At 37.4% G+C, this 22,235-nt stretch overlaps 3 protein-coding genes across 8 annotated transcripts in view; all 3 read left to right on the top strand.

Annotated features, from left to right (window-relative positions):
- The first annotated feature begins 819 nt into the window (after positions 1-819).
- mob1a (MOB kinase activator 1A) lies at positions 820-9,905 on the top strand. Of its 2 annotated transcripts, none has more exons than XM_055049210.1 (6): positions 820-936; positions 3,188-3,354; positions 6,536-6,629; positions 7,389-7,522; positions 7,729-7,892; positions 8,309-9,905. In XM_055049210.1, the coding sequence occupies exons 1-6, from the start codon at positions 914-916 to the stop codon at positions 8,384-8,386; spliced, it is 660 nt and encodes a 219-aa protein (XP_054905185.1). In that variant the 5' UTR covers positions 820-913; the 3' UTR covers positions 8,387-9,905. The 2 variants fall into 2 exon arrangements, with proteins under 2 accessions (XP_054905185.1, XP_054905186.1); XM_055049211.1 differs by lacking the exon at positions 820-936 and adding an exon at positions 1,348-1,501.
- Positions 9,906-10,566: 661 nt separating this feature from the next.
- Positions 10,567-17,720, top strand: trafd1 (TRAF-type zinc finger domain containing 1). The gene is made up of 12 exons (XM_055049271.1): positions 10,567-10,678; positions 11,121-11,170; positions 11,246-11,381; positions 11,721-11,774; positions 12,043-12,481; positions 12,603-12,875; positions 12,947-13,011; positions 13,803-14,066; positions 14,528-14,654; positions 15,570-15,705; positions 15,821-15,866; positions 16,885-17,720. The coding sequence occupies exons 2-12, from the start codon at positions 11,136-11,138 to the stop codon at positions 16,912-16,914; spliced, it is 1,605 nt and encodes a 534-aa protein (XP_054905246.1). The 5' UTR covers positions 10,567-10,678; positions 11,121-11,135; the 3' UTR covers positions 16,915-17,720.
- Positions 17,721-19,141: 1,421 nt separating this feature from the next.
- Positions 19,142-22,235, top strand: part of smtnb (smoothelin b) — a 49,263-nt gene continuing 46,169 nt past the window's right edge. For 3 of the 5 annotated variants that reach the window (XM_055049329.1, XM_055049331.1, XM_055049333.1), the window contains exon 1: positions 19,143-19,518. In XM_055049329.1, the coding sequence (XP_054905304.1) occupies positions 19,468-19,518 (51 nt within the window). In that variant the 5' untranslated portion in view covers positions 19,143-19,467. Of the gene's footprint in view, positions 19,519-22,235 lie in introns of all 5 variants that reach the window. The other 2 variants (XM_055049330.1, XM_055049332.1) reach the window with 2 other exon arrangements.

The following is a 22,235-nucleotide window of genomic DNA, read 5'->3' as shown; positions in this document are numbered from 1 at the left end:
AACCGGAAGTGAAGGACTTCACCACATGAACATCAAAATTAATGTTCTAAAATTCATTAATACACATTAATGTATACATTACAGTCAAAGTGTGTATTACATTGATTGTAATATGTTTTCGGTTTGGTAAGCCTTTATTTGTGATTTTAAAAACCACAGCAAACTACAATAAGAGCAATAGTTTGCAACACAGAGGAACATGCAGTGATGAACTTGTGATGAACTTTTCCAGGAAAATGGTACATGGAGACATGCATTTTCAACTAAGATAAACACAGAAAAAAATAATAAGAGCCTGTATAGTTGGCAAATTTACAACATCAGAAGAACAGCATCATCTTTAAACAACATTGTTGTTTAAAGTCAGATTATGTTGTCTAACAATGAAACCTAAAAACCTTTACTGTTTTACGTCATTGAGGATGATAAAAAAATATTTAATTTGTTAAAAACCAAAACACTTAAAAAATTGCCTCTCTCTGACAATGTTTTAATTCTTTCTTCAAAGTCAGAAGGTTACATTGAAATAAAAGAAATAATTTTAGCGATACTGACCTAAAAAATGTTTTCTCTGATTTAATGTCAAGTATCTGATGGAGTTATATATCCCATAGATCAGCGGTCCCTGAGAATCAGGCTTGGGGACCGCTTTCCTGCATGCTTTTGATTAGTCCGGAATCCAGCACAGCTGATTCATATGATTGCATTACCTCCTTTACATTCCGTGTAATTGCCATAGAAGTCGGTTAATCAGCTATTCATTTAACCCAGGTGTGCAGCAGCAGGGAAACACTTAAAACGTGCAGGGCACTGGTTCCGTGCAGGGTAGGGGACCACTGCTGCATGTTTCAGTGATCAGACTTTGTAAGCCGAGGTTCTTATCAGCAAGGGCTTTTCCTCCTTTTTCTTAAAAATGCGTCGCACCCCAACTAAAAGGTTTGTAGACCTCTGATTTCAACTGAATATTCTATATTCATGAACATGTCCATAAAAGAGTAATCGTTCCATCATTAAATGTGAAAATTTTTCACATTTTCTGAAACAATTTTGGCACAATTTTATGTTTTTTTTCCATGTAATTTTAGTTAAATTAATGAGCACCTTCTTTTCTTTGTACAAAGAACAGAACACACTATAAGTATGCCAGGGGTGTAGCTTTCAACGGTAAATACATTGGTATGAAAAACAAAAAGAATGGGGAGAAACTATTACAGAAGTTCTGCAAATAGCATCCAGAAACGATCATGAAATTTTAACTGGGTTACGCAGAAAGCGGTCATATCCATCTGCGACCGGTAGGTGGCGATAGTCGGCCTGCTGACAGACAACCAACAGAGGAAGAGCCGCTGTGGGTGCAGTTCATCTTCGCTTGACGCCAAGTCGATGATAGTTCTTCATCCCGAGAAAGGGATTTAAAAGCGCATTGCTACGTACTAAACCTCAACTTGTAGTTTTCACAAAGACTCTTCAACAACGTCTTCGTCAAGATGAGCTTCCTGTTGTAAGTAATGTTGCAGTTTGCTTCCTGAGTCAGAGCGGAGGCGCCTGCGGTCAGGGTTAGCTGCGCTTCAGCGAAGTTCACAAGGGAAGTTAGCCGAGACCGAAAACTAGTGCGCTGCATCTCAAAACAACCACGGACAGGTTAAATGTTGAGGCGAATCTCGCGTCGTTGACATGACAGAAACGTACATTTTAATGGCATATCAAGGGAAATGACCAGAGTTATGAGACAGAAAAGTAATTAGCTAAATTACTGTTGGGACTAAATATGGTCAGATTTGCTTCAAATCGCGTTTCCAACCTGTAAGGTTGTTTAATCATCTGGATTTAATTATGTGCAGACTGCTTTTATTCACAACTGTTCAGCTTTAGATCTGGATGAGTAAATAAACCTAACCAACTGATAATGGTTCCTTTTTATTATTTCTAAGCCAGACTATAGGTGCTCACAGTTCTGTATCAGATTTTTAATTTAATTTTAATTTTTAGGGCCTCCAAGCATTCATTATGTTAATTAAGCCCCCTGTTTACAGTCAGCGGCATACAATTACACTTCCTGTCTGTTGCAGCAGCTGGGTCACATTTATAACTTAGTTAAATGTTCCACTGAAAACAAGCCACCCCAGTTTTTTTTTTTTTTAAGTTGACATGACACATCGGAACGGTAAGTACAGAACCAGTTTTGGAGGTGTTCACTGTAAAGGCTTCTAGTTTGGATGAATGGCTTAATTCAGACATGACACATCTCAAACTCCAAGACCTTGTAGAGGGCACCCTTTAAAGATGCCATCTTCAAATCTAATCAAACATTGATATTTTTAAAAACTGAAAAGTGTTGTGAAAATATTTTTACACATTTTTTTTTAATGGCTGACTTTTAAGTGGATGAAAAGCAAAGAGCTCAGAGTAGTCCTGCAACTCTTCTGCTATAAGAAGCTTTTTGAGATGATTGGATCTGATAAGGATGACTTAGGCTTTAGGCTGTTAGAGTTGGTGTATGTGTGTGCAGTTTATTTTATATAAACATTTTTCTGGAACAAAATTCCCACCTTGCATGGGATTATGTCTGCTTTATAGACATTTTGTGCCAGATCAGATAACTAGAAGTATTTTTCTCTAACCTATCTACCTTATAGACAAGTTAAAAGAGATGGAAATTATCAATCAGCAGGAAATGTCTTAGTTTGCCTTAATTTTGTTCATAAGAATGACCAAATTCACACAACGATCACACCTATATTAATAGAAACATCTTGTATCAACAGAAAACAATATGAAACTTAAAATATCTAAGATTCAAGCATTTGTATTACATCTCCACAATTTTTTGAAAATGCCTGACTACTTGTAGAAATATAAGGATTTAAGTATGAGTTTGTGCAAAATGGGAAGAGACCTAATGGCAAACTAGGAGTATGAAAGGGAGGACTGATATGGAGCCCATCAAAATGCCTCCTGGCTCAGATTTTTAAGGATTTTTCCAGGTACAGCTCCATGACTCCCAGGGAGATTTTCTCCAGGAACAAATATGAGATGTGTGAACTGCAGAGCCACAGAGCTGGTTAAAAGAAGACTGCTTAATGAAATATTGAAGAGGATACAAAGTGATGTCTCAACTCCCTGGGGGCACTTGTACAACCATGCCACGTTTACACACGGTTGCTTAGTTCTGTGCTCTTGTTTGCAGTGGCAGTCGCTCATCTAAGACCTTCAAGCCGAAGAAAAACATCCCAGAAGGCTCGCACCAGTATGAGCTGCTCAAACACGCCGAGGCGACGCTGGGCAGCGGGAACCTGAGACAGGCTGTCATGCTGCCAGAGGGAGAGGATCTCAATGAATGGATCGCTGTGAACAGTGAGTGAACAAATACAATGAATCAACACACCTAGTGTACAGGGAACTATTTAAAGTTTTACTACGGGCAAATGTTAGGATGAATCTTTGATGACCCCAGGTTTAAAATAGCAGTTTGTGTGTTAATGGTGGATTTATATAAACGCACAACTAAGAAACTCAATATTGCAGCCAATAATTTACAAAAGTAGAAAGCATTGTTTTTTTTATATGTAAACAAAAGATTGAAAGCTTGTAAAAAATGATTTATTTTTCTTTTTATACAGAAAAATATCCACTAGGAAGCAGATTAACAAATATTAGATCAGCTTAAATGCATTGCACTTAATGGTCAAATGGCACCAAGTTAGCATTAATAAAACTAATCGGATGGAAAATTGTAAATGTGCTCTGGAGATAATAGGTTTAGTTATCCGAGGTGGAGATCATGCAGATTCCACTGGTATGGCTGGTAAATAAAACTGCTAAGCTGACATGACTTGAGTGCAGGAGACTCATGATTAAGGTTTATGTCTAATATCTGGCTTTGTAAAGTTTTTACACTCAAATTTAGATTTTCTTTCAAGAACCATATTCAGTAGCATCAAAAATGGATTTTATTTTCTAGCTGGCATTATTTGTAAGGACAGCGATATCGCATAAAGTCAATGTGAAAAGGATTTGTAACTTGGTTTTAGTATTTATCTAAAAACAAAGTGTCCATAGATTTGACATTTCAAGCAATGTGTAGCATTAGTGAATGTGGTAATTGGCACAGATAATATCTGTAAGCAGAAGTCACTGAATAATGTGAATCCTTGAATTGATTGTGGTAGTTCTAAAAAGTTGACAATATTTTCAAATCCAGCAATACAACTAATATGACAGAAGTCCAACTCTGCTGCTGCCTGAATGAAAAGTCAACATTCCTGTAGAAATTGAGTTTCCTTTCTAGAAGCTTCTCACATCTGTTTGCTCCAGGCTGCACAATATTAGGCGACTGTCTTATTGAAAGAGATTATCACATCAGCTGCAAAATAGTGCAATTTTCCTTAACTGGTTCCCATTAATCATGACAACGCTTCCAACTTTCCCTGTGGATGTCTGCTGTGTGACAACGCATTACAGCCATGAAAATGGTGAAATCTGGGTATAATTGCCAGCATATGATGCAATCCAAACAGACTATGTAAAATTAATACTGCAATGGATGTATTGAAATTGCAATGACAATATATTTGCTATATATTGGTCTGCCCTTATTTCTTCTTACTAAATTTTGATCAAAGCAAATTTTCAAAATGGCTGTCTTCTTCCTGCAGTAAAGATTTACATCAAATTGTGAAGCATAGTGCAGCCTGATTATAGCATAAAGGTGGAGCTTCCACTGATCAGAAAACGCATTAAATTATTCTCTTATGATGAAAATAAGCTAATGTCTTCATCTTTATTCAGAAATGTAATCCTGGTATGTTAACTATAGTGTTAAGGTAAATCCAATTTTATTTTTCTAACTTTCAGGTAAGAACAAACCATAGCTCCTGCAGCACCATCAGTTTAATGAAGTAGATTAGATTTTCAGACATTTCCCATTTCAGTAAATCCAGTATCAAGATCTGTCTACATACAGAAAGTATTGGATTGCTCACTGAGGTCTGAGTAGATTCATATCTTTGTAATCACTATGGTGGCATTTTCCAACTTATTTTTTTTTTTGTTACTTTTTCTTTATAAGTAGAAATAACTTTAGGGTTGTTTTTTTCCAAGGATAATGCCACTCTTATTTTGAAAACTCTGGTATCTGAACTTGATCCAACATCAAGCCTTAATAGTTTGTGGCTGCTCTGAGTGAAATGTTTGTGCCACCAGCCATGAGGCAAATTAACTGCTGAGAAAGGGGAAAATCCTGCACAGAAGACATTGCGTCAAGGCTTCTATTGACCAATAATTCATTTGTTCACTTCAGTAAAGTGTTAAGAGAATGAATCACTTCTCCAATAAATAAAATCACAAAACATATCTGGTTTGAGAGTCTAGACTGGCATCAAAACAATCAAACCCTTTTATTTATCTTTCTTCATCTGTGATTTATCTTTGGGGATGATCAATTCTTTGGAAGCCCAGCTTCTCATCAGTAACCAGTGAATCTGTGTGATCCATCTGCGTACAGAAAGTATTGGATTGCTCATCTAGCCTTCAGCTCACTGAGGTGAAGGGCGACCAAACATCTGGTTTGGTAGCCCGACTGTGTCCAGTCAGAAGAAACATGTTGGTAGACTTAAAGGATTACTTTAGAGTTAAATCTGACAAAGGTGTGAACAATTTCTGGCCAAACTGACTTTGTCACTGCTCTGTAAGCAGCATTATGTAATGTTTTGCTGATCAGTAAAATTAAGTCTTCTGGTTGTACTGATTCTTCCTCTCAGCCGTCTCTAAGGATAGAAACAGTCTGTGTAGTGGTCAGTAAGTGAGCGTTGGCCTCCTGCAGAGCTGGGAGGAACCAAACTCCTGTTTGTATAAATGTAATAAATGACCTGTTGGGCTGTGCTTTGTTTCGCAATTAAATGTTCCTGACTCACTTTAATATCTATTTAATCGGGAGGAAGAGAATGCGACTAACTCATTCATCCCAAAAAATACTAGCGCGTTGCATCATAGTTGATTAGGCAAACATTTCCTTTTAGTCATAGGCAATAAGATTAGTCATTTGCCTGACTTGAGACGTTGCTCAAGTTTGATTGACTTTGGCTTGCATATCAATACTCCAGTTGTGTTTTTGTTTATGCTTAATATAATGAGAAGGATCACTTAGTAGTAAACTCAAGGTGCCATATCAGTAATTTCAGACTAATTGTATGCGCCAAACTTGACGCATGCCTTTCTAAGATTTATTCTTGCATATTTATTAAAGAAATCAGATTCTATACATGAATTTGTTTGAAATCTTATTTTTTTGTTCAATATCGGTCTTGAAAATGTTAATGAATTCACATCAGCTTTTTAAAATTAGTCATTTAAGAAATCTTTAAAATGGAAAAATAATTTGCTCAGATCTGTTATTACACCTTGTGTTATAGCCATTGTTGTTGAGATGCTATTAAACTCAAACGGAGACTAATAATTGCCCCCCGCCCCCATTGTTAAAGCAACAACAGGTCTATCTGTTTAGAGGTGTTACTTCATGTTTTACTGTTTTCTTCAGCCGTGGATTTCTTCAACCAGATCAACATGCTGTATGGCACCATCACAGAGTTCTGCACCGAGACCAGCTGCCCTGTGATGTCTGCAGGACCAAGGTAACAAACATTTTCAATACATGCATCCTTTTTATTGTTCACAAATTAAACAAAGAACAAAATTGTACTGGAAATATTACTCCTACTTCAATAAGTAGGAAGAACCTCACATGTGGTCCTAGAAATGGTTATGCAATCTTTTTTTGAAACATCATTTTTTTATACATGTGGGTATATGTAGTTTAATTAAAACCTTCAATCCACTTCAGTACTTGGAAAATTAAAGGCAGCCAATATTCAGTGTGTAAATAAGAGGCTGTCACAACAGACTCAATGTTGAATTTGGTCAAAGGCAGCCATGATGCACTCGGATGGAAACAAGAATCACATAGGACTTTCAGTATTTGAGCTCCTAAATCAAGAAGTGTTGGGACAACCAAATTTAATTTGAACTTTACTCTCAAACTCTCTCTGATTTCACTTTTTTTCTGAGTCATTTTATGTTGAGAAAATGGACAATGCGAAACTTTATTTTCAGCTAAAATGATAGAGGCAATAGGTTTGATTGTCACATGAGGAAAACAGGAAATGAGCTTAGTATCTAGATTTGGCACTTCCTCTATCCTCAGTCCATCCAAGACTGTTTGTGTTCAGCTTCTAATCGGGAGGAAGAGATGTGGTTTTGCTTCCTGTTGACACAACCTCCGCCAAGAACATCATGCATGCAAATTAGCTTTTTTCTTTTTTTCTCCATTTGAGCATTTCATCTCACCTGAACTTGAATCAATAAATCTGCTGATTGCATTTTGTTTTGTGTAGGTATGAGTATCACTGGGCTGATGGGACCAACATTAAGAAGCCAATCAAATGTTCTGCACCCAAGTACATAGACTACCTGATGACCTGGGTGCAGGACCAGCTGGATGATGAGACGCTCTTTCCCTCCAAGATCGGTGAGCTTTTATTTCTAGTTTTACACAGAATTAAATTGATTCTAGACGTTTTGCATTTCCTCTCTGTAAACCTTTTTAAACTTCAGCCTTAAAAGTAGACAGAGCTCAAAGTGAATGTGTAAAGGTCACAAATGCTTAAAAAAAATTGACTATTTTCATCTTGACTTCTCCTTTTTTTTCTCTCTCTATAATCTTTTGTATTGCAGGAGTTCCTTTCCCCAAGAATTTCATGTCAGTGGCCAAAACCATCCTGAAACGCCTGTTCAGGGTTTATGCTCACATCTACCATCAACACTTTGACTCTGTGATACAGCTGCAGGAGGAGGCTCACCTCAACACCTCCTTCAAGCATTTCATTTTCTTCGTCCAGGTGAAGTCATCACACTAGAATTGGGGATTTTTGTGTAAGGCTAAGCATAGTTCTTATGCAGACTGGAAAAGGTCAGACGTTTGATTTTATCTGCTCCTGATATTGGGATCAGAAGCAGAAACCCTGATTATCATTGAGGAGTGATAATCAAATTGCACTGAATAATTAAGTTTAATGTGGATTTTTTTCTGTATTTATTTTGGATATTCAAAATGTATTCTAGTTCCAGTGCTTAAATGTTCATTGGAATTAAAGTCTATTGAGTTAAAGCCATAATTACAATTGCGTTACATAAAACTAATCTCAAAACAACTATATTACCATTTATCACAATAAGCTCTGGGACAATTTATTGTCCAGTGAAACTTGTTGTTGTGCCAGGCCTCGTCTGATTTTTATTCTCCTTTTTTTTGCAGGAGTTCAACCTTATTGACAGGCGGGAGCTTGCGCCTCTGCAGGACTTGATCGAGAAACTTGGATCCAAGGACAGATAGACATTTCATCACACATTTCCTCCCTTTTAAAAACTTTTCCTCCTTTGCCCTTTCTCTTCTACCTCTGATTTCCAGCCTCAACTTGTAAAGAACATCTGTGCCTTTACACTTAATATTTGTACTGGATATTTTCTTTTATCCCCTTCTGTTCTACACAGATTTTGAGCCTTTTTAGCCTCTTGGACTTGTACACAGTAGTGTAGTAAAGGAAATATTTTTTCACAGGACTGTGGTTACCGACTGTAGGAGCAATCTACTGAATTTTTAATGTTTTCCATTGGACCAAGGTGAAAACAGCTGCTCGTTTTCAGGAGTTGCTGCAGAGTGTTTGGTTTGTCTAAACACTTGATTACTTTTTAACTCTGGGTTTTTAGAATTTCAATGATTGGCCAAATATCCCAGTTTGTTTTGTCTTTCCTTTGTGAACAGAGGAGAGTAACAGAAGGCACAATATAGAGTAATAAACCTGGTCTTTAGTGAGCTTTTACACTTGTTACAACACAGCAAATGAAGGCAGACGCATACTTGTACAGGTATTTGTGTAAAGCTCAGTTATTTTTAGTAACATTGCTCCTGTTCAGAGTGTCTTCAAGTCACAGTTTAATGTAAAGAGATGGATTATTGCAATAATACCTTTTTAAGCCCATCTACATGCAGCTATTTTATGTTGCCTAAGCAATACAGTGTTTTCCACACTTTCTGAAAATGGTGAATGTGCTGAAAATTTTACAAGTAATTTTGAACATTTTTCTTATCAAGAGCCTATAAGTCCTTGTGTTAACCTATTAATAGGAGCCTTATTGTAGAAATGACAACAGAATGAAGATCGTGACCTTTTAGTTTGACTTGTATTTCTGCTGAACCCTTAACCACTTTCTTTTTATTTTGTATATTTTTCCTTGAAGCTATGTAATTCCTTTGCCAGAGATGGTTGTGTTTTTTTATTTTTTTTTTTACTCTTAGTCTTTTTTTTCTATGATATTACCAGAGTTATTTGTTAGGCTTTACGCTGGCTACAGCAGCAGGTTCTGTCCATATAGCCGATGAAGCTAATTTTCATCCTGGATGTCTGGTCTTCAAAATATGAATCATGAAATTGATTTATGTTGCTTCACATAAACTTACGTCAGTCTTGTAACTCGCTATGGTCAAGCTTATGAAAGCCTGTTAAAATCCCTTCAAATCTAGATTTTCCTCTCACAAGTGCAGAAGTGGTTTGTCCACTCATTATTTTTCAGTGTATACTCTGCCACTATACGTTTTTGCTTCAGCTCACAATTTAATTTCTAACTCCTGGTTACATTTACCATTTCAGGTGTAGGAGTTGAAGCTTTTTATATTTCAGTTTTGAGCCAATTGATGGGTGGCTGTTAGGATGGAGTAGGAGTTCTGGGGATAAATGTACCACATTCAAAAATGTACTGTAACAAATCAGTGTTTCTCAGCAAAATTGTGCCTTACAATGAGATGTCATCACAATATTGATGGATCAAACATTCAATAAACATCTTAAAGACAATTCTGTGAGTTATATTGTCTTGTGGAGCAGTGTTTTTGGATTAAGTAAAATGGTGTGATATTAACAAGCCACATGACACAGTGATACCAAGGAGATTGTTAAATGTCTGTGATATTCATTTATAGCCTGTTATTTCACAAGAATGATTTGTCTGTTTATTGACTCTGAGCTGATGTGTATTGGCTGAAATTTAATCAAATAATGGTAATGAGTAAGATTAATCTTGATGAATTGTCCACATTAAACCAGAAGAGTTGAAAGCGGTATTATTTGGCTGCCTTTTTATTTTATCCATGGTAAATTTACCATGTTATCTAAAATAGTATTTATATTGTACATAATTAAAATAAATAGGAACGCGTATTTAGAAACATTCTGTATCACCCGACACATCTTGCAGTGCACTTTTTTTTTTTTTTTTTTTTTACTGAACCAATCAGAAAAGAGCTGAGACTGTTTCGCATTATGCCCTGCGTTTAGGCTTTCAGGAAAAATGTTTAAATCTTAATTAGTTTTGGTAACCAAACCCAAGTGTGCTTTTGATTAGTAAAGCTAAATGGGACCTTTTGTCTTGGTAAGATGTACTTAACTGTTCACCATTGTTATGAATAGTTATTTTTATGGCCGCAAAGTAAGCACACCTGAAAGACTTTACTCAGGGCAGGAATTTCCCACCTATCGGGACGGAGAATTAACAAACTGTTTCTCTAAGCTAACATCGTGAAGTAGTTTGTCACCTGGCTGTTTGGTTAAATACCGTCGAAGAACCAAAGGTAAACACGAATTAAAGCTTTAACAAAAAATAAATATGTGCTTAAGTTGGCTTGGTGACACTATAAATGCGTTATAAAGGGAAGATAATGGTCCTTGGTGTTAAGCTAAGTAGTTTGCTAAGATCAACTGATATTTAGAACACAACTCTGTAAAGTCGCTTGTTTACTAATGTTGAGTAAGAATATTGACGGTGATATGAGCCATTTTGTACTTAATATTGGTAAGCTACGTAAAAACGGCGAATAAAGCGAATATACCGATTGGTTTCATTTCAAGATATAAAGTTAGCTCCTTTTTTCTGATGATTCATGGCGCTAAACTAAGTTTAGTTTCACTTGTTGACTTAATCGACTAAGAAAATTCCTCACTGCAGTTGACTGAGTGAACTTCAGCCACCTTATCGCAGACAGATTGGTGTAATTTCTGTTATGTTCCTTTTAGGTCACGAGTGGAATCATGGCAGATGAAAACACACAGTTCTGTGGTAATTGGTGCGTATAAACTAGTTATGTCATAACTAATGTTTTCGATCGATTTGTCTGAACTTAAATATTTTTGGCTTTCAGCAAGCACGACATTCCAGAGGCCAATTTTACCACTCATGAGATCCACTGTAGAAGAAACATTGGACTCTGTGACGTGTGCCAGGAGCCAGTGCCCCACTCAGAGCTTCAGGAGCACAAGATTCAAGAGCACACACAGGTATCATACCCAGCTTAAGATTACTTATGTTTATAAACCATATTGTGAAAAGAAAAAGTCACGGTTTACATTTCAGCCTGTTGAGTATTTTTACTGAAGTGGAATATTACAGGTTAAAATCTTAAGCACCTTCAGAAAACCACTAATCTTGGAAAATAAAATTTAAAAAATTGATTTTTAAGTATGGACACTCTTTCCATTTTGATTGAACTTTGTTCTGATCTTTCAAGTCAGACTTACTCCACTTCTACTTCAACCTGTTGACTTGTCGCCTCAATCAGCAAGAAAGCAAATTACAGCCCCAAAAATATTTTGTTATTTTTATTTCGGTTTCTCCAGATTACATGCAAGTGTGGACTAAAGATTGAGAAGAATCAAAGTGAAGTTCATCAGGTATTGCCTTACTTTTCTCTACATTACATTACATTGCAATACATTACATGTTACCAACAGAATCTTTTCTTTTTAAAACATACTTTTCAAATTAGTGTCAGAGGAAATTCTGACATCTATTTAGGGGTGAATTTATTTAATTTGATGTAGAGTTAGATAATCAGCACAACTGGTACAAAGAAGTATGTTGATTTTAAATTTCTTGACTTATAATATTTAACAATCTGGATGAAGGCCACTAAATGTTCCTTACGGTTGTGTCTTGCAGAGCTCTGAGTGTTCTCAGCGGATGGTTCCATGCCCGTACTGTGAGCTGGAGCTTGTGTTCAGCCAGTCCAAGGAGCACGAGGATTATTGTGGTGCACGCACCGAGCCTTGCCCCAACTGCAAGTGCAATATAATGCTGCGTGAAAAAGGTGTGCATCCAGTCCTATGCGGGAGCCTAACTCCACCCCAAGAGAGGAACAACAACAGGATGGGCTGCGGTCAGACAGAGAATCGGTCTTCTGATGACTGGTTTGAGGCGCACTCGATCAGAAACCCCCTAAGAGCGCAGGAGGGAGCCCCTAAGAACAATAACGTCAGCGCAGCCGAACGTCCTCGCTTTCTTCGGCCGTTTGAGTCTTCAGTTTACAGCGGTTCAAGTGGGGATCGGGATGCGAGAAGCTGGAAGAGTTCCATGTCTCACAGTACCACATCTAACCTCTGTGAGTTGATTCTTAATTATCTTATAGATACAGAACCCCAAGAAAGGTGATGTGTTGTCATCTAATTGAGGACCGAGTTTGATATTTTCTGTAATAATTGTGTGATTGTTTGTGTCTCAAGTTCTTGGACAAGGTGATTTTCTTCATGGCAGCAGCAGCGTGCGCCCTCCTGATGAGGAGTCGTCAGGCCTCGACTACGACTATATGTTGGCCCTCAGCCTCCAGAGTGATGGAGAGTCAGCAGCTGGAGGAGCAGAAGACAGCGTGTGGAGGAATATCTGGGACCACGAGGACAAGAAGACAAACTCATCAGTGAACTCATTTCCTTTGGCCCACAATAAAAACACAAACTCGCCTGAAGGGACGAGTGCAGTTCAGGCCTCCAGCCCAACAGGTAAAATTAGGAGGATTGCATTCGTTCATCTGAGTGTGCACTCGGTTTACGATTTAAATTTGTTTTCACAGATACCATGCTGCCTTGTGAGTTTTGCGAGGAGTTGTTTCCAGAAGAGGACCTTATTCTGCATGAGGTTTGGGAATGTTTTTGAATCCATTGTGGTCGAAGTGGGGAAGTAGCAAAGCAGCAGGGATGCTTAAGGCTCATGGTCAGGTGATCATCAGTGTGACTATCTATAAAAACATGAGTTATGAGGCCATTTGCAGGTAAATTGAAGTCCATGTGATTATTCCCACATGGGAAACATTTCAGAAAGATCATGTCAGAGGAAACTCCAGCTGTCAAGCAGTTGATGATTTGGACTTGCTTTATAACCTGGGCAAGCCAAAGTATTCTAGAGTCAAATGTGAGACCATCTGTCTGACAGGAACAGCTCGGTCCAAACAGACATGAAATTAACAAAGCAATATTTTACATGGGCTGGAATGATTTTTTTTTTTTTTTTCCCCCAAAGACTCCTAAAAGTCGTACGGAAAACAACTTTTACTACTACTAAATGACCTGGAGATGTACTTAATTCTTCCATATATTACAGCATGGAACCTGTTGTGTGTATGCTTGAGATTAGAGTTAAATAATCTTAGACCTGTTCACTCTCTTAATGTCCTGATACGTAACATTGTAGAGCTGGAAGAGTTTTGAGAGTTTTTCAGTTAATTAATTAATTCCTGTTAATTAGTAAATTGATGCTAAATATATTCTATTTAGATCTTGAACACACCTCTGTACTTTTCTTTGTTTCAGTTCAGTTCCAGTTAGCCCAGCCCTTTACGTGGCTGTGGATTTTTTCTGCATCTTTAAGGAATGTGACGTCTAAAACACGTTTAACAAAGATTTTAATCTTTGCTTTTTTCTTTGTGTCAGACCGGTTGCAGTCCCGCCTCTGCGTTTGCATCTTTTAGCAAGAAACCGTCTTCACCTCCTAAAGATGACAGGATGGGCAGGAAGGCTTCATCAGGGCTGATGCAGAGCTTTCCAAACACGCTTGCTTCCAACATTCCCACCTTCCCTCGCTCAGTCTCCCCAGCCTCTTACAGTCCTCCTGCCAGTCCACTGGAGGGCGACGTGGTTATTCCATGCGAATTCTGTGGCGTGGCTTTGGAGGAAGCTGTTCTCTTTCACCATCAGGTATTTTTCCACTTTTGTCCTTTTAAAAAAATAAAATAAAAATTGCTACTTCTTCAGTTTTAATCAAATGTGTGTTTTGAACAGCATACCGCATAAAACTTGGTTTTTAGCCACTGCTGGTTCTATTCTTCTATTTTTTTTATTATGGTATGTATACAGTGTTTTTGTCTGAGTGTCTTATCCCAGACTTTTTATGGACTGTGTGGTTGTTATAAAATGATCCATAAAGGGAACTAATAAAGATTTTGTGAGCTGATCCGATTTGCTTCTCAGTTTTATCTAATCTATAACATTGAGCAAAATATGCAGCAAACTTTCATTTATTTCAGGTTTATTTTTAGAAAAGTGCATCATTATTTTCAGCTAAACGTAAGAATCAAACACCTTCAGGACTTGTTTTATCTTGAAGAAACTTCACTAGCACAATCTGAATTTTGTGTTGTTTTCCTCCTGAAACCAAGGACAAATGTGACATGCGGACCGAGGCTGGCCACCAACTGAATAACACAGCAATCCAGAAGCCTCTGGGTCCTGCTGGAGATATTTTCGGACAGACGTCTGCAGATTTTCAAAGAATAAAGAACCAAGGTAACATTGGATATTTCTTCCAGTTACTAATAAATATTAAGACAGTAATCTACTTCTGCAGTATTCTACCATTTTGAATCTATTCAAAAAATATTGGTGCTCTCACAGATACTTCAGTGTTGTGGCGTACAATTTGTAAATTCTTGGTTTGTTTACAGCTCTTCTAATGTACAGGGGAGCTGTTCAATATGTGGCCCTCACTGTGATTTTGCCTGGGCTGCAACCACAATTCAAGAATTGCATAAATTTTTCCCACCAGCACAGGCGGTTGGAATTTTTACTTTTTTTTGTTTGTTTGTTTAGATTTAGGTTTTTAAATAGAGTAAAAATAAATCTTGAACTAGAAAATGTTAGGCGCAATACAAAGTATTAGTTTGTTTTTAACCAAGATTTTACTTTTATTTTAATTACATTGAAAACATTCAAAAACATTCCCAAACCTCCGGTTATTTTTACTCAACAGCAAACATGTTAATCAGTTTTGTTAAAATACAAATTAGTATTTCCACAGAAAGATTGACATGTGTTCTGTTGTCGTTACACAGAATAGACTAAAACATTTTTCTAGATCAAGAAAATAGAAAACAATAAACCCTAAAGATTTAGGTGATAACACTTTTGTTTGATATTTGCCTTTTATTTATTTATAAACTACATTTTTTAGTTTATTGCTAAAAAGGTAAAACGTTATTAAAAAAGCACTATCTCAGTCTTTTTTATTTCAGAGTCCTGCAGAAATGTTGGCTTGCGACTCTCTCTATATATATATAATTATTATTTCACAGTTTTAAACACACTTCTACCAAATGTGAGAATGAATATAGATGGTACTGTAGATGCATTTCTGGATGCTGCCTTTTGTTTTTACACACTCATGACCTTTGCTCCTGTATACATCTGACCTTTTGGATGAAGACTTTTGGGACACAAAACCTGGACAAACGTCTGGAGGATGGGAAAGGAGGACGTCCAGCCGTGAGGTCAGAGAAGCAGAGGACGCTCATTTCTTTCACTGTGGCTCTGACATGCCTGGTTCTGCTTCAATACAGGGGTAAAAACAATAATACAATATAAGTGAAATATTAATTTAGAAATATTTAAGCAAAATGTAAACACTTTGAGTTAAATGCATAATAATTTGTACTTCTTTTTGGTACATGTATCAGATTTTATATGCCAGAAAACAAAGAAGGGATGGAGAACAGAACTAAGGTATGTTTTACTTTTTTTTCTCAAACTCTGTGGTGTTTATTCTGTCTTTATTTAGACCTACTGTTAGTTCATAGTTTATGTTTATAGTTATTTATGCTTTAAAACCCAACAGCATTTCATAAAGGTGAGAAAATGTGACAATTATGGAGCTCTATATTTGGAGGCATTTTATTACAAACCTCCTCAGAGTAAATTAGCTCCTTAAACTTCTTCACTGAGAGTTCAGTCTGAGCTCAACTCTTCCAGATTTCACCTCACAATAGTGAGAAAGACAGTCTTATGTAAACTGCTCCAGGAAGGGCAGCTTCTCCCAACCTGTTTTCTTTCCCTCAAAACTCTCTGCTGCAGATTTTCTCCTCATTTTATTTCTGTGGCAATGATTCGAGTCAGGAAGCTTCTTTTCCTCCACATCCTTAAGGCTGCAACGCAAATGTCTCGAGTCATCAATGAGTCACATGATGAGGCATGTATCAACATCTGCTGGGCGTCACATTATTCTGGTTTAGTGCAGTATTCATCACAGCACATGCCAGACATTTCTCATCCAGTATGAGATATTCACTGTATGACCGTTTGATGATATCACAGTATTTTTTCTAAAATATAATTTCAAAATCCTCTAATGCCTTTTTTCATAAAACAGAGAAGCAACAGTTGTTTGCACTACTCCAAACATAGTTAACATGTTGACTATTGAAGGTACAATAATGCTCTGAAAAATATAAAGTCTTGCGTATTTAGACGTTCTTATTGTGCAGAATATTTGACCTCCGTTTGACAACGACACGATGACGGTTCTTTAATTCTCACGCCACGACTGTTCATGATTTTCACAACTGTGATATTTCTAAGAAGTTTTAAGTGATCAAACTAGAAGCATTTTAAAGGCTGTAAGGCTTTAAAAACAAATAGAAGCAATAAATAAATCTGCAGGAATCAGTGTGTGTGTGTGTGTTTTTTGTTGTTGTTTGTTTTGGTCTGTAAAAGTGTTTTTAGCTGTACTGCTGTCTCTTTCTAGCCACCCAAGAAGCAGAATGAGGAGCAGTAGGAAGAATGTGAGCTGGAGCCTCTGGAGAAAGGAAAAGGACTGCACCCCCTCCTCTGCTTCACCTGTTTTTGCACACATTTAAACAATAAAGGTATAACAACCCAAGTGCCTTTGAAAACCTAAGTATCTTACAGTTTATACTCAATTCATTTTTACAAACGTCTGAGTCGATTTTATTCTCGCATTTTCTGCTTAAATTTGTGTTTTGTGGTCAAGCCTGATAAATTAAGAAATGTATTTTATTAACATTGTCTTAGTGTTTTCATTGCCTGGTTCATTTAAAACAAACCCAGTTGAAGTTAATCTGCACCTTGTTTCTGCTGCCGGAGACATCTTTGTTTTTATCCTTGTGCGTCATCTCCTTTTGGTTTCTGTCTTCATCGCTCTAGAAAAAAAAAATTGGATGGACTTTTTAAAAAGACAGTGTTGAGAACAGATTACATTTGTTAGAATATGTTTCTCTGACCAAGAAATATACATATCTAAGTATTACTCTCACTTTATACTGTTTAACACTCATTTTTTGTAATTTTCTGTAACTAAGCAGTGATATTTTTTTTTTAAATTCTAACCTACAAGTCGTGTTTTATTATACCGAGATAGCTTTAAAAGCATAATATGTTTTTGTGACTTTAACACAATAGAAATATGTATTAGAAAGCCAGAAAAGTTTAGTTAGTAGAGCTGCTGCAATCCATGAGAACACCTTTCAATGCGGATTTAATGCACACAGCTGAATATTCCTGTTAAAAATGATGTAATACTCTTTGTCTTGTGCTGTGATTAAATATTTCAATAGGGATAATGATTGTTGTTTGTCACTTTCTCAACATCTTGGTGATTTGATTTCACACATTTCATACTCTTGTTGTCAGATACGAAGTTTCGTGTGCGATGGGCAACACAATACATTTTTGATTCTGATTTTTCTTTTTAATACTGTTTATGTGAAGGTGTTTCTGCAGGTTAGAATATTTTAGCTACAACAATTAAGGTAAATTTGAAGCACATAAATTTCAGGTTTTATTCTCTCAAAGTCATATATTTGTTTAAATTGACGTCTTTGAGAATAACACAATGCTTACATACAGAAAACGACTGAAATCCTTGAAGTCTTTCAGCACAAAGTGAACATGTATACACACATTAGATCACTTGCATATATTGACATTTTTATTGTTTACAAAATAAGTAATATTCATGAATCTATTTGAAAGAAATTACTTGAAAATGGCTGTCAAATAATTTTCTTTTTTATGTTAGTAGAAAGAGTATGTGTAATATGACCAAATAGAAACTTTGGTCCTAAAAAATGTGAAAGTTCTTTATTTTAGTATTGAGTGTTAGAAGATTCTAGTGTAATTATCCAGCTGCATTTGCATTGTACATCCATTTAGCAAGAGAAAAATAAAAACATGTTTGGCAACTCCCAAATGCCCCCTCTTTCTCCCCCCTGTCAGAAATGCCACCCTGGGGAGAGAGCCATAGCTGGCTACTTGCCACTGCATGCTATCATGTTTGCACAGCCTACACTGTGTATCCGGTCGATGATAGTTCATTAGTTTCTACTTTGTGAAATAGTCTTTATTTTGAGATTTTACAAATGAGATTATATAACATAATTGTAAAGTGAAAACCATACAAGTTTTATGATTTAAAGTTTTGGTGAAATGTGTGACTGTATAGGAATATATCTGAATTGTTGCTAGTAAAATTGCTCATCACAGTGTGTTGGATTGGGTTTTTGTTTGTTTTTAGTAAAAAACAAACAAACTGGAAAAGTCAAAAGTGTAAAAATCAACAAAATAAGCATAAGTTAAATTGCAATAATAGTTTTGCACCTCTTTACTTATATATTAGCTGACCAGAAACACGTTTATTTCATAGTACTTGTTTCACATAGGAACGGGTTTGGTGGCACACTGCCTCCAACCTTCATTTATGAAGGTTGGAGGCCTTCATTTGGAGGCCTTCATTTATTGGCCTCAATGTAAATAACCACCCAATACCAATAAAGGCTCATAATGTTTACATTTGTATACATTTGTCTTAGCGCCGCTTTTAATCTCCAGGTCCAGTTAATCTGGATTTACACGGATTAAACAGAACAGAGTTCTTGGAACTTCGCTTCCAGAATCTTGAGCTGAAGAAGCTCAGCGTGGCACTCATCGCCCCTCATACACAAACGCCGTTTCACCTTTTCCCGCATGGTTTATCGCATGCTTTGAATGAACGCCGGGAGGAGCCGGAGTCCGGGGCGGGGGGCGGGGTTAAGACTTGTCAGTGGGAATTCTCAGTTCAAAAAGCTGCTGCTGTCCTGTCGCGCGAGAGTCAGGCTGCTTCTGCTTTCATTGGGAGCAAGAAACTCCTGCTTTAAATATGATTTCAGCGAGCGGCTCCAGAGTTCTCCATCGTTAGCCGAGCCGACAGCAGCCTTCACCGAAGAAGTAGGCAAAAGGAGCGTCAAGAAATAAAACGCGACTCGTGCAGGTGGTCACAGCGAGACTCCATCCATCCATTTGTTACCTTCCAGTCTCACCTGGACTCACCGAGATGTCCCTTGAGACGTATTCAGCGCTGGACGAGTCTTCTCTCCGAGCTTTGGTGAGTAAATGTCCGCAGATGCTCTGAAAGTCTGTTTAAAAAAAAAAAAAAAAAAAGGTATAGCACAAGAAACATTAAGTGTTTAGATTTCCACCGGGTGCTTTCTGAATTACTCTGTGATTTAAGGCGTGTGCGCAGCACAATAATACTTTTGACTGAGATTATCAGGGAGCTTCTCCTTTAATTAACACACCTGAGAGGCAGGTAGGCCACGCGCACTATGCACTTGCTCTGTATACACAGCAAATCAACAAAGAAAAGGTACATTTACAAGTTTTCTTCTTCTAAACCGAGGGGCAAAAAAACATTTGTTTGTGACAAACAGAGCCACCAAAGCACTTCAAACTGTTGTAATTTTTAAGTGAAAGAATTTACAACATTTAGTTGATCTGAAATGAGGACAAAATGTGCACTGCTAACGCGAGGAAGGAAAATATCTCAAATTTACAAAGAAATATTGTTGCACTTCTTCATAATCGGCTCATCTTTATTTATGTTGTGTCAAACGGCAGGAGTGTCATCTTAAAACGGACCGCCTTGAAACTGGATCAGTCTAAATAAAAACATTTCAACAGTTCAATTCAGATCTAAATGCATCCAGGTAAATATTCACTAGATGGCCAATAATAAAAGTAGACAGAGATTTAACCCATGACAAGAAAAAAAAAAAGGCAAACAGCCCATTATGTCAACATAAAAGAACCTGATGAAAGTGTTCACTATTGTAAAACTACTGGAGATCATGTGACGTGTCCAGCTATGATAAGAAGAATGTATCGCATGCATTGAATGTCTGGAAGTCGTAAGTACCATTGCTTGGTCATGTCCTGATTACTTCCCAGGGCGGAGGAAGGTGTAGTGTGTTTGGTGCATCATGGCACTTGACACATGTACAAGGAGAGTGAGTCATCCTGTTCAGACATTGTTTGAATTACACACAAACACAGTGGTTGTTGGGGGGAGATAAAAACTATTGCTATTTATAATTGGTTTACACTGTAAAAAGAGAAAAGAGTCAGAAGCAATTTGTTTAATGTCTCCTATTTATGTCCTAATTATTATATTTGAGCTTTACCAGTTTAACGATTTAACTTGACAGCATAGATTTTTCTTCCTTTCTTCTGAGGGATCTACACTTCACCAATATGAGGATCTGTTAATAAATGTTTGGAAAGCTGGTCCAGAAGCACAATAAAACTGACTTGAATCAGGCTATTTAAAGTGCATCCACTGATCTGCTAAAGTCTGGGATGAGCCGACTGTAATCTGGAGTCTGTGTCTCACATTTTACCACAAGTCTGTTTTATTTGACCTATATTGTCAGCTATTGGCATTTGTGTTGACAACCAATTGAACAGATCTTGGTGAAATGGCCACAGTGTATCTGATTAGATTTTTTCTTCAGAAATCTGTGGGTGGTATGAGGAGGTGTACTAAAAAAAGTATTGCTTTAAAAACTAAAATGATTTTTTTTTTTGGCAACCTTTAGAATTTTCTTTTGTTAATGTTGTCCCCACATTTGACCTCAGCTCACAGAGGAAATATAATGAACTTGTCTAGCTTTTGCACAATGCATCCTGCAGGACCTTGCAGTAAACACTGCCATTGTCCTGGAAATGCACATCACGCAGCTTCTTCAATTGTCTTTTCAGCTTCCCACTGTGGAGCTGGATTGGAAATGTCCCATCCCTCTCTCCCCTCTGCTGCAGCATCTTTCCCTCAGCTTTAAGGTCACTCAGATCCCACAATTTCACTAATGTGTGTCAGACTTTTCCATCCGCAGTGAACAAAACAAACTCGCAACAGAAAGTTCACAAGCGGCTGGGATGAAATATAGTTCATATTTGGAGCTTTTTAGGAAATCTAGCACCCTATTATATAGTTTTATTGTTCAGAATCTATTGTCTTGTGTTTTTAGTACCCTAGTAAAAGATAATGGACATTTTTGGACTCAGGCTGGTCTGAGCTGGTTGTAAAGCCTCTGCTCTTAAACTGCAGTTGGATAACAACATGAACTCCAGGACTGCGTTGCTCTTAACGAACTTAACAGTCAGAAGGTCATATGGCGGTTTATCTTAGCGCTGCTAATCCCATTGCTACACCTCTCTTCAAAGCCTGACCTGTCTTTCTATATTGCCTCATCTAATCTTTCGCTAACGCAACCAGAAGGAGCTTCTTTTTTGTTTTTTTCTCCCCTTCCTCATTTCGCTTGGCAGGAGAGATTATTTATGCATTCATGAAAGTAATCGGTTCTCGAGCTGAGAAGGTATTTGTCAAGGTTCATCTTATGATGAACCGAAGCCGCTGCCGAGATCAGCCGGAGGATAAAGCTCTCTTGAATCTAACGACTTAAACTGACGCCTCTTTGCTGGAGGTATTTTGATGGCGTGTTTTTTGCAGAGTGATGGTTATCAGCTGCCACTGCCCTGATTTTTGCTGCGAGGCAAAGGTTTGCTGCGTGTCAGTGTGTTAAACCTGCAGGACCTGTTGCGTCCACAGGTGTCTGCTGGCTCTGGTTCAGGTGCACAGCCCTACTTAGCGCAGACGTTGGCACCTTGTCAGCCGCTCTGTGATCTTCCCTCTAATTATGCCACAGAGCTGCACAGGTGGATGCAGAAAAAGGTCCAAATGTGACATAATCATTAGCTTGAGCACTCGGTATTCAGGTGGATTGACATAAATGCTGATAGGTTTCCGTGTTTGGCTGATTTCACATG

This window comes from Poeciliopsis prolifica, unplaced genomic scaffold, assembly GCF_027474105.1.
Source record: "Poeciliopsis prolifica strain line A6 unplaced genomic scaffold, Auburn_PproV2 SCAFFOLD028, whole genome shotgun sequence".
NCBI classification, from domain to species: Eukaryota; Metazoa; Chordata; class Actinopteri; order Cyprinodontiformes; family Poeciliidae; genus Poeciliopsis; species Poeciliopsis prolifica.
The sequence above is the reverse complement of the archived record's forward strand: the minus strand, read 5'-3'. Positions and strand labels throughout refer to the sequence as shown.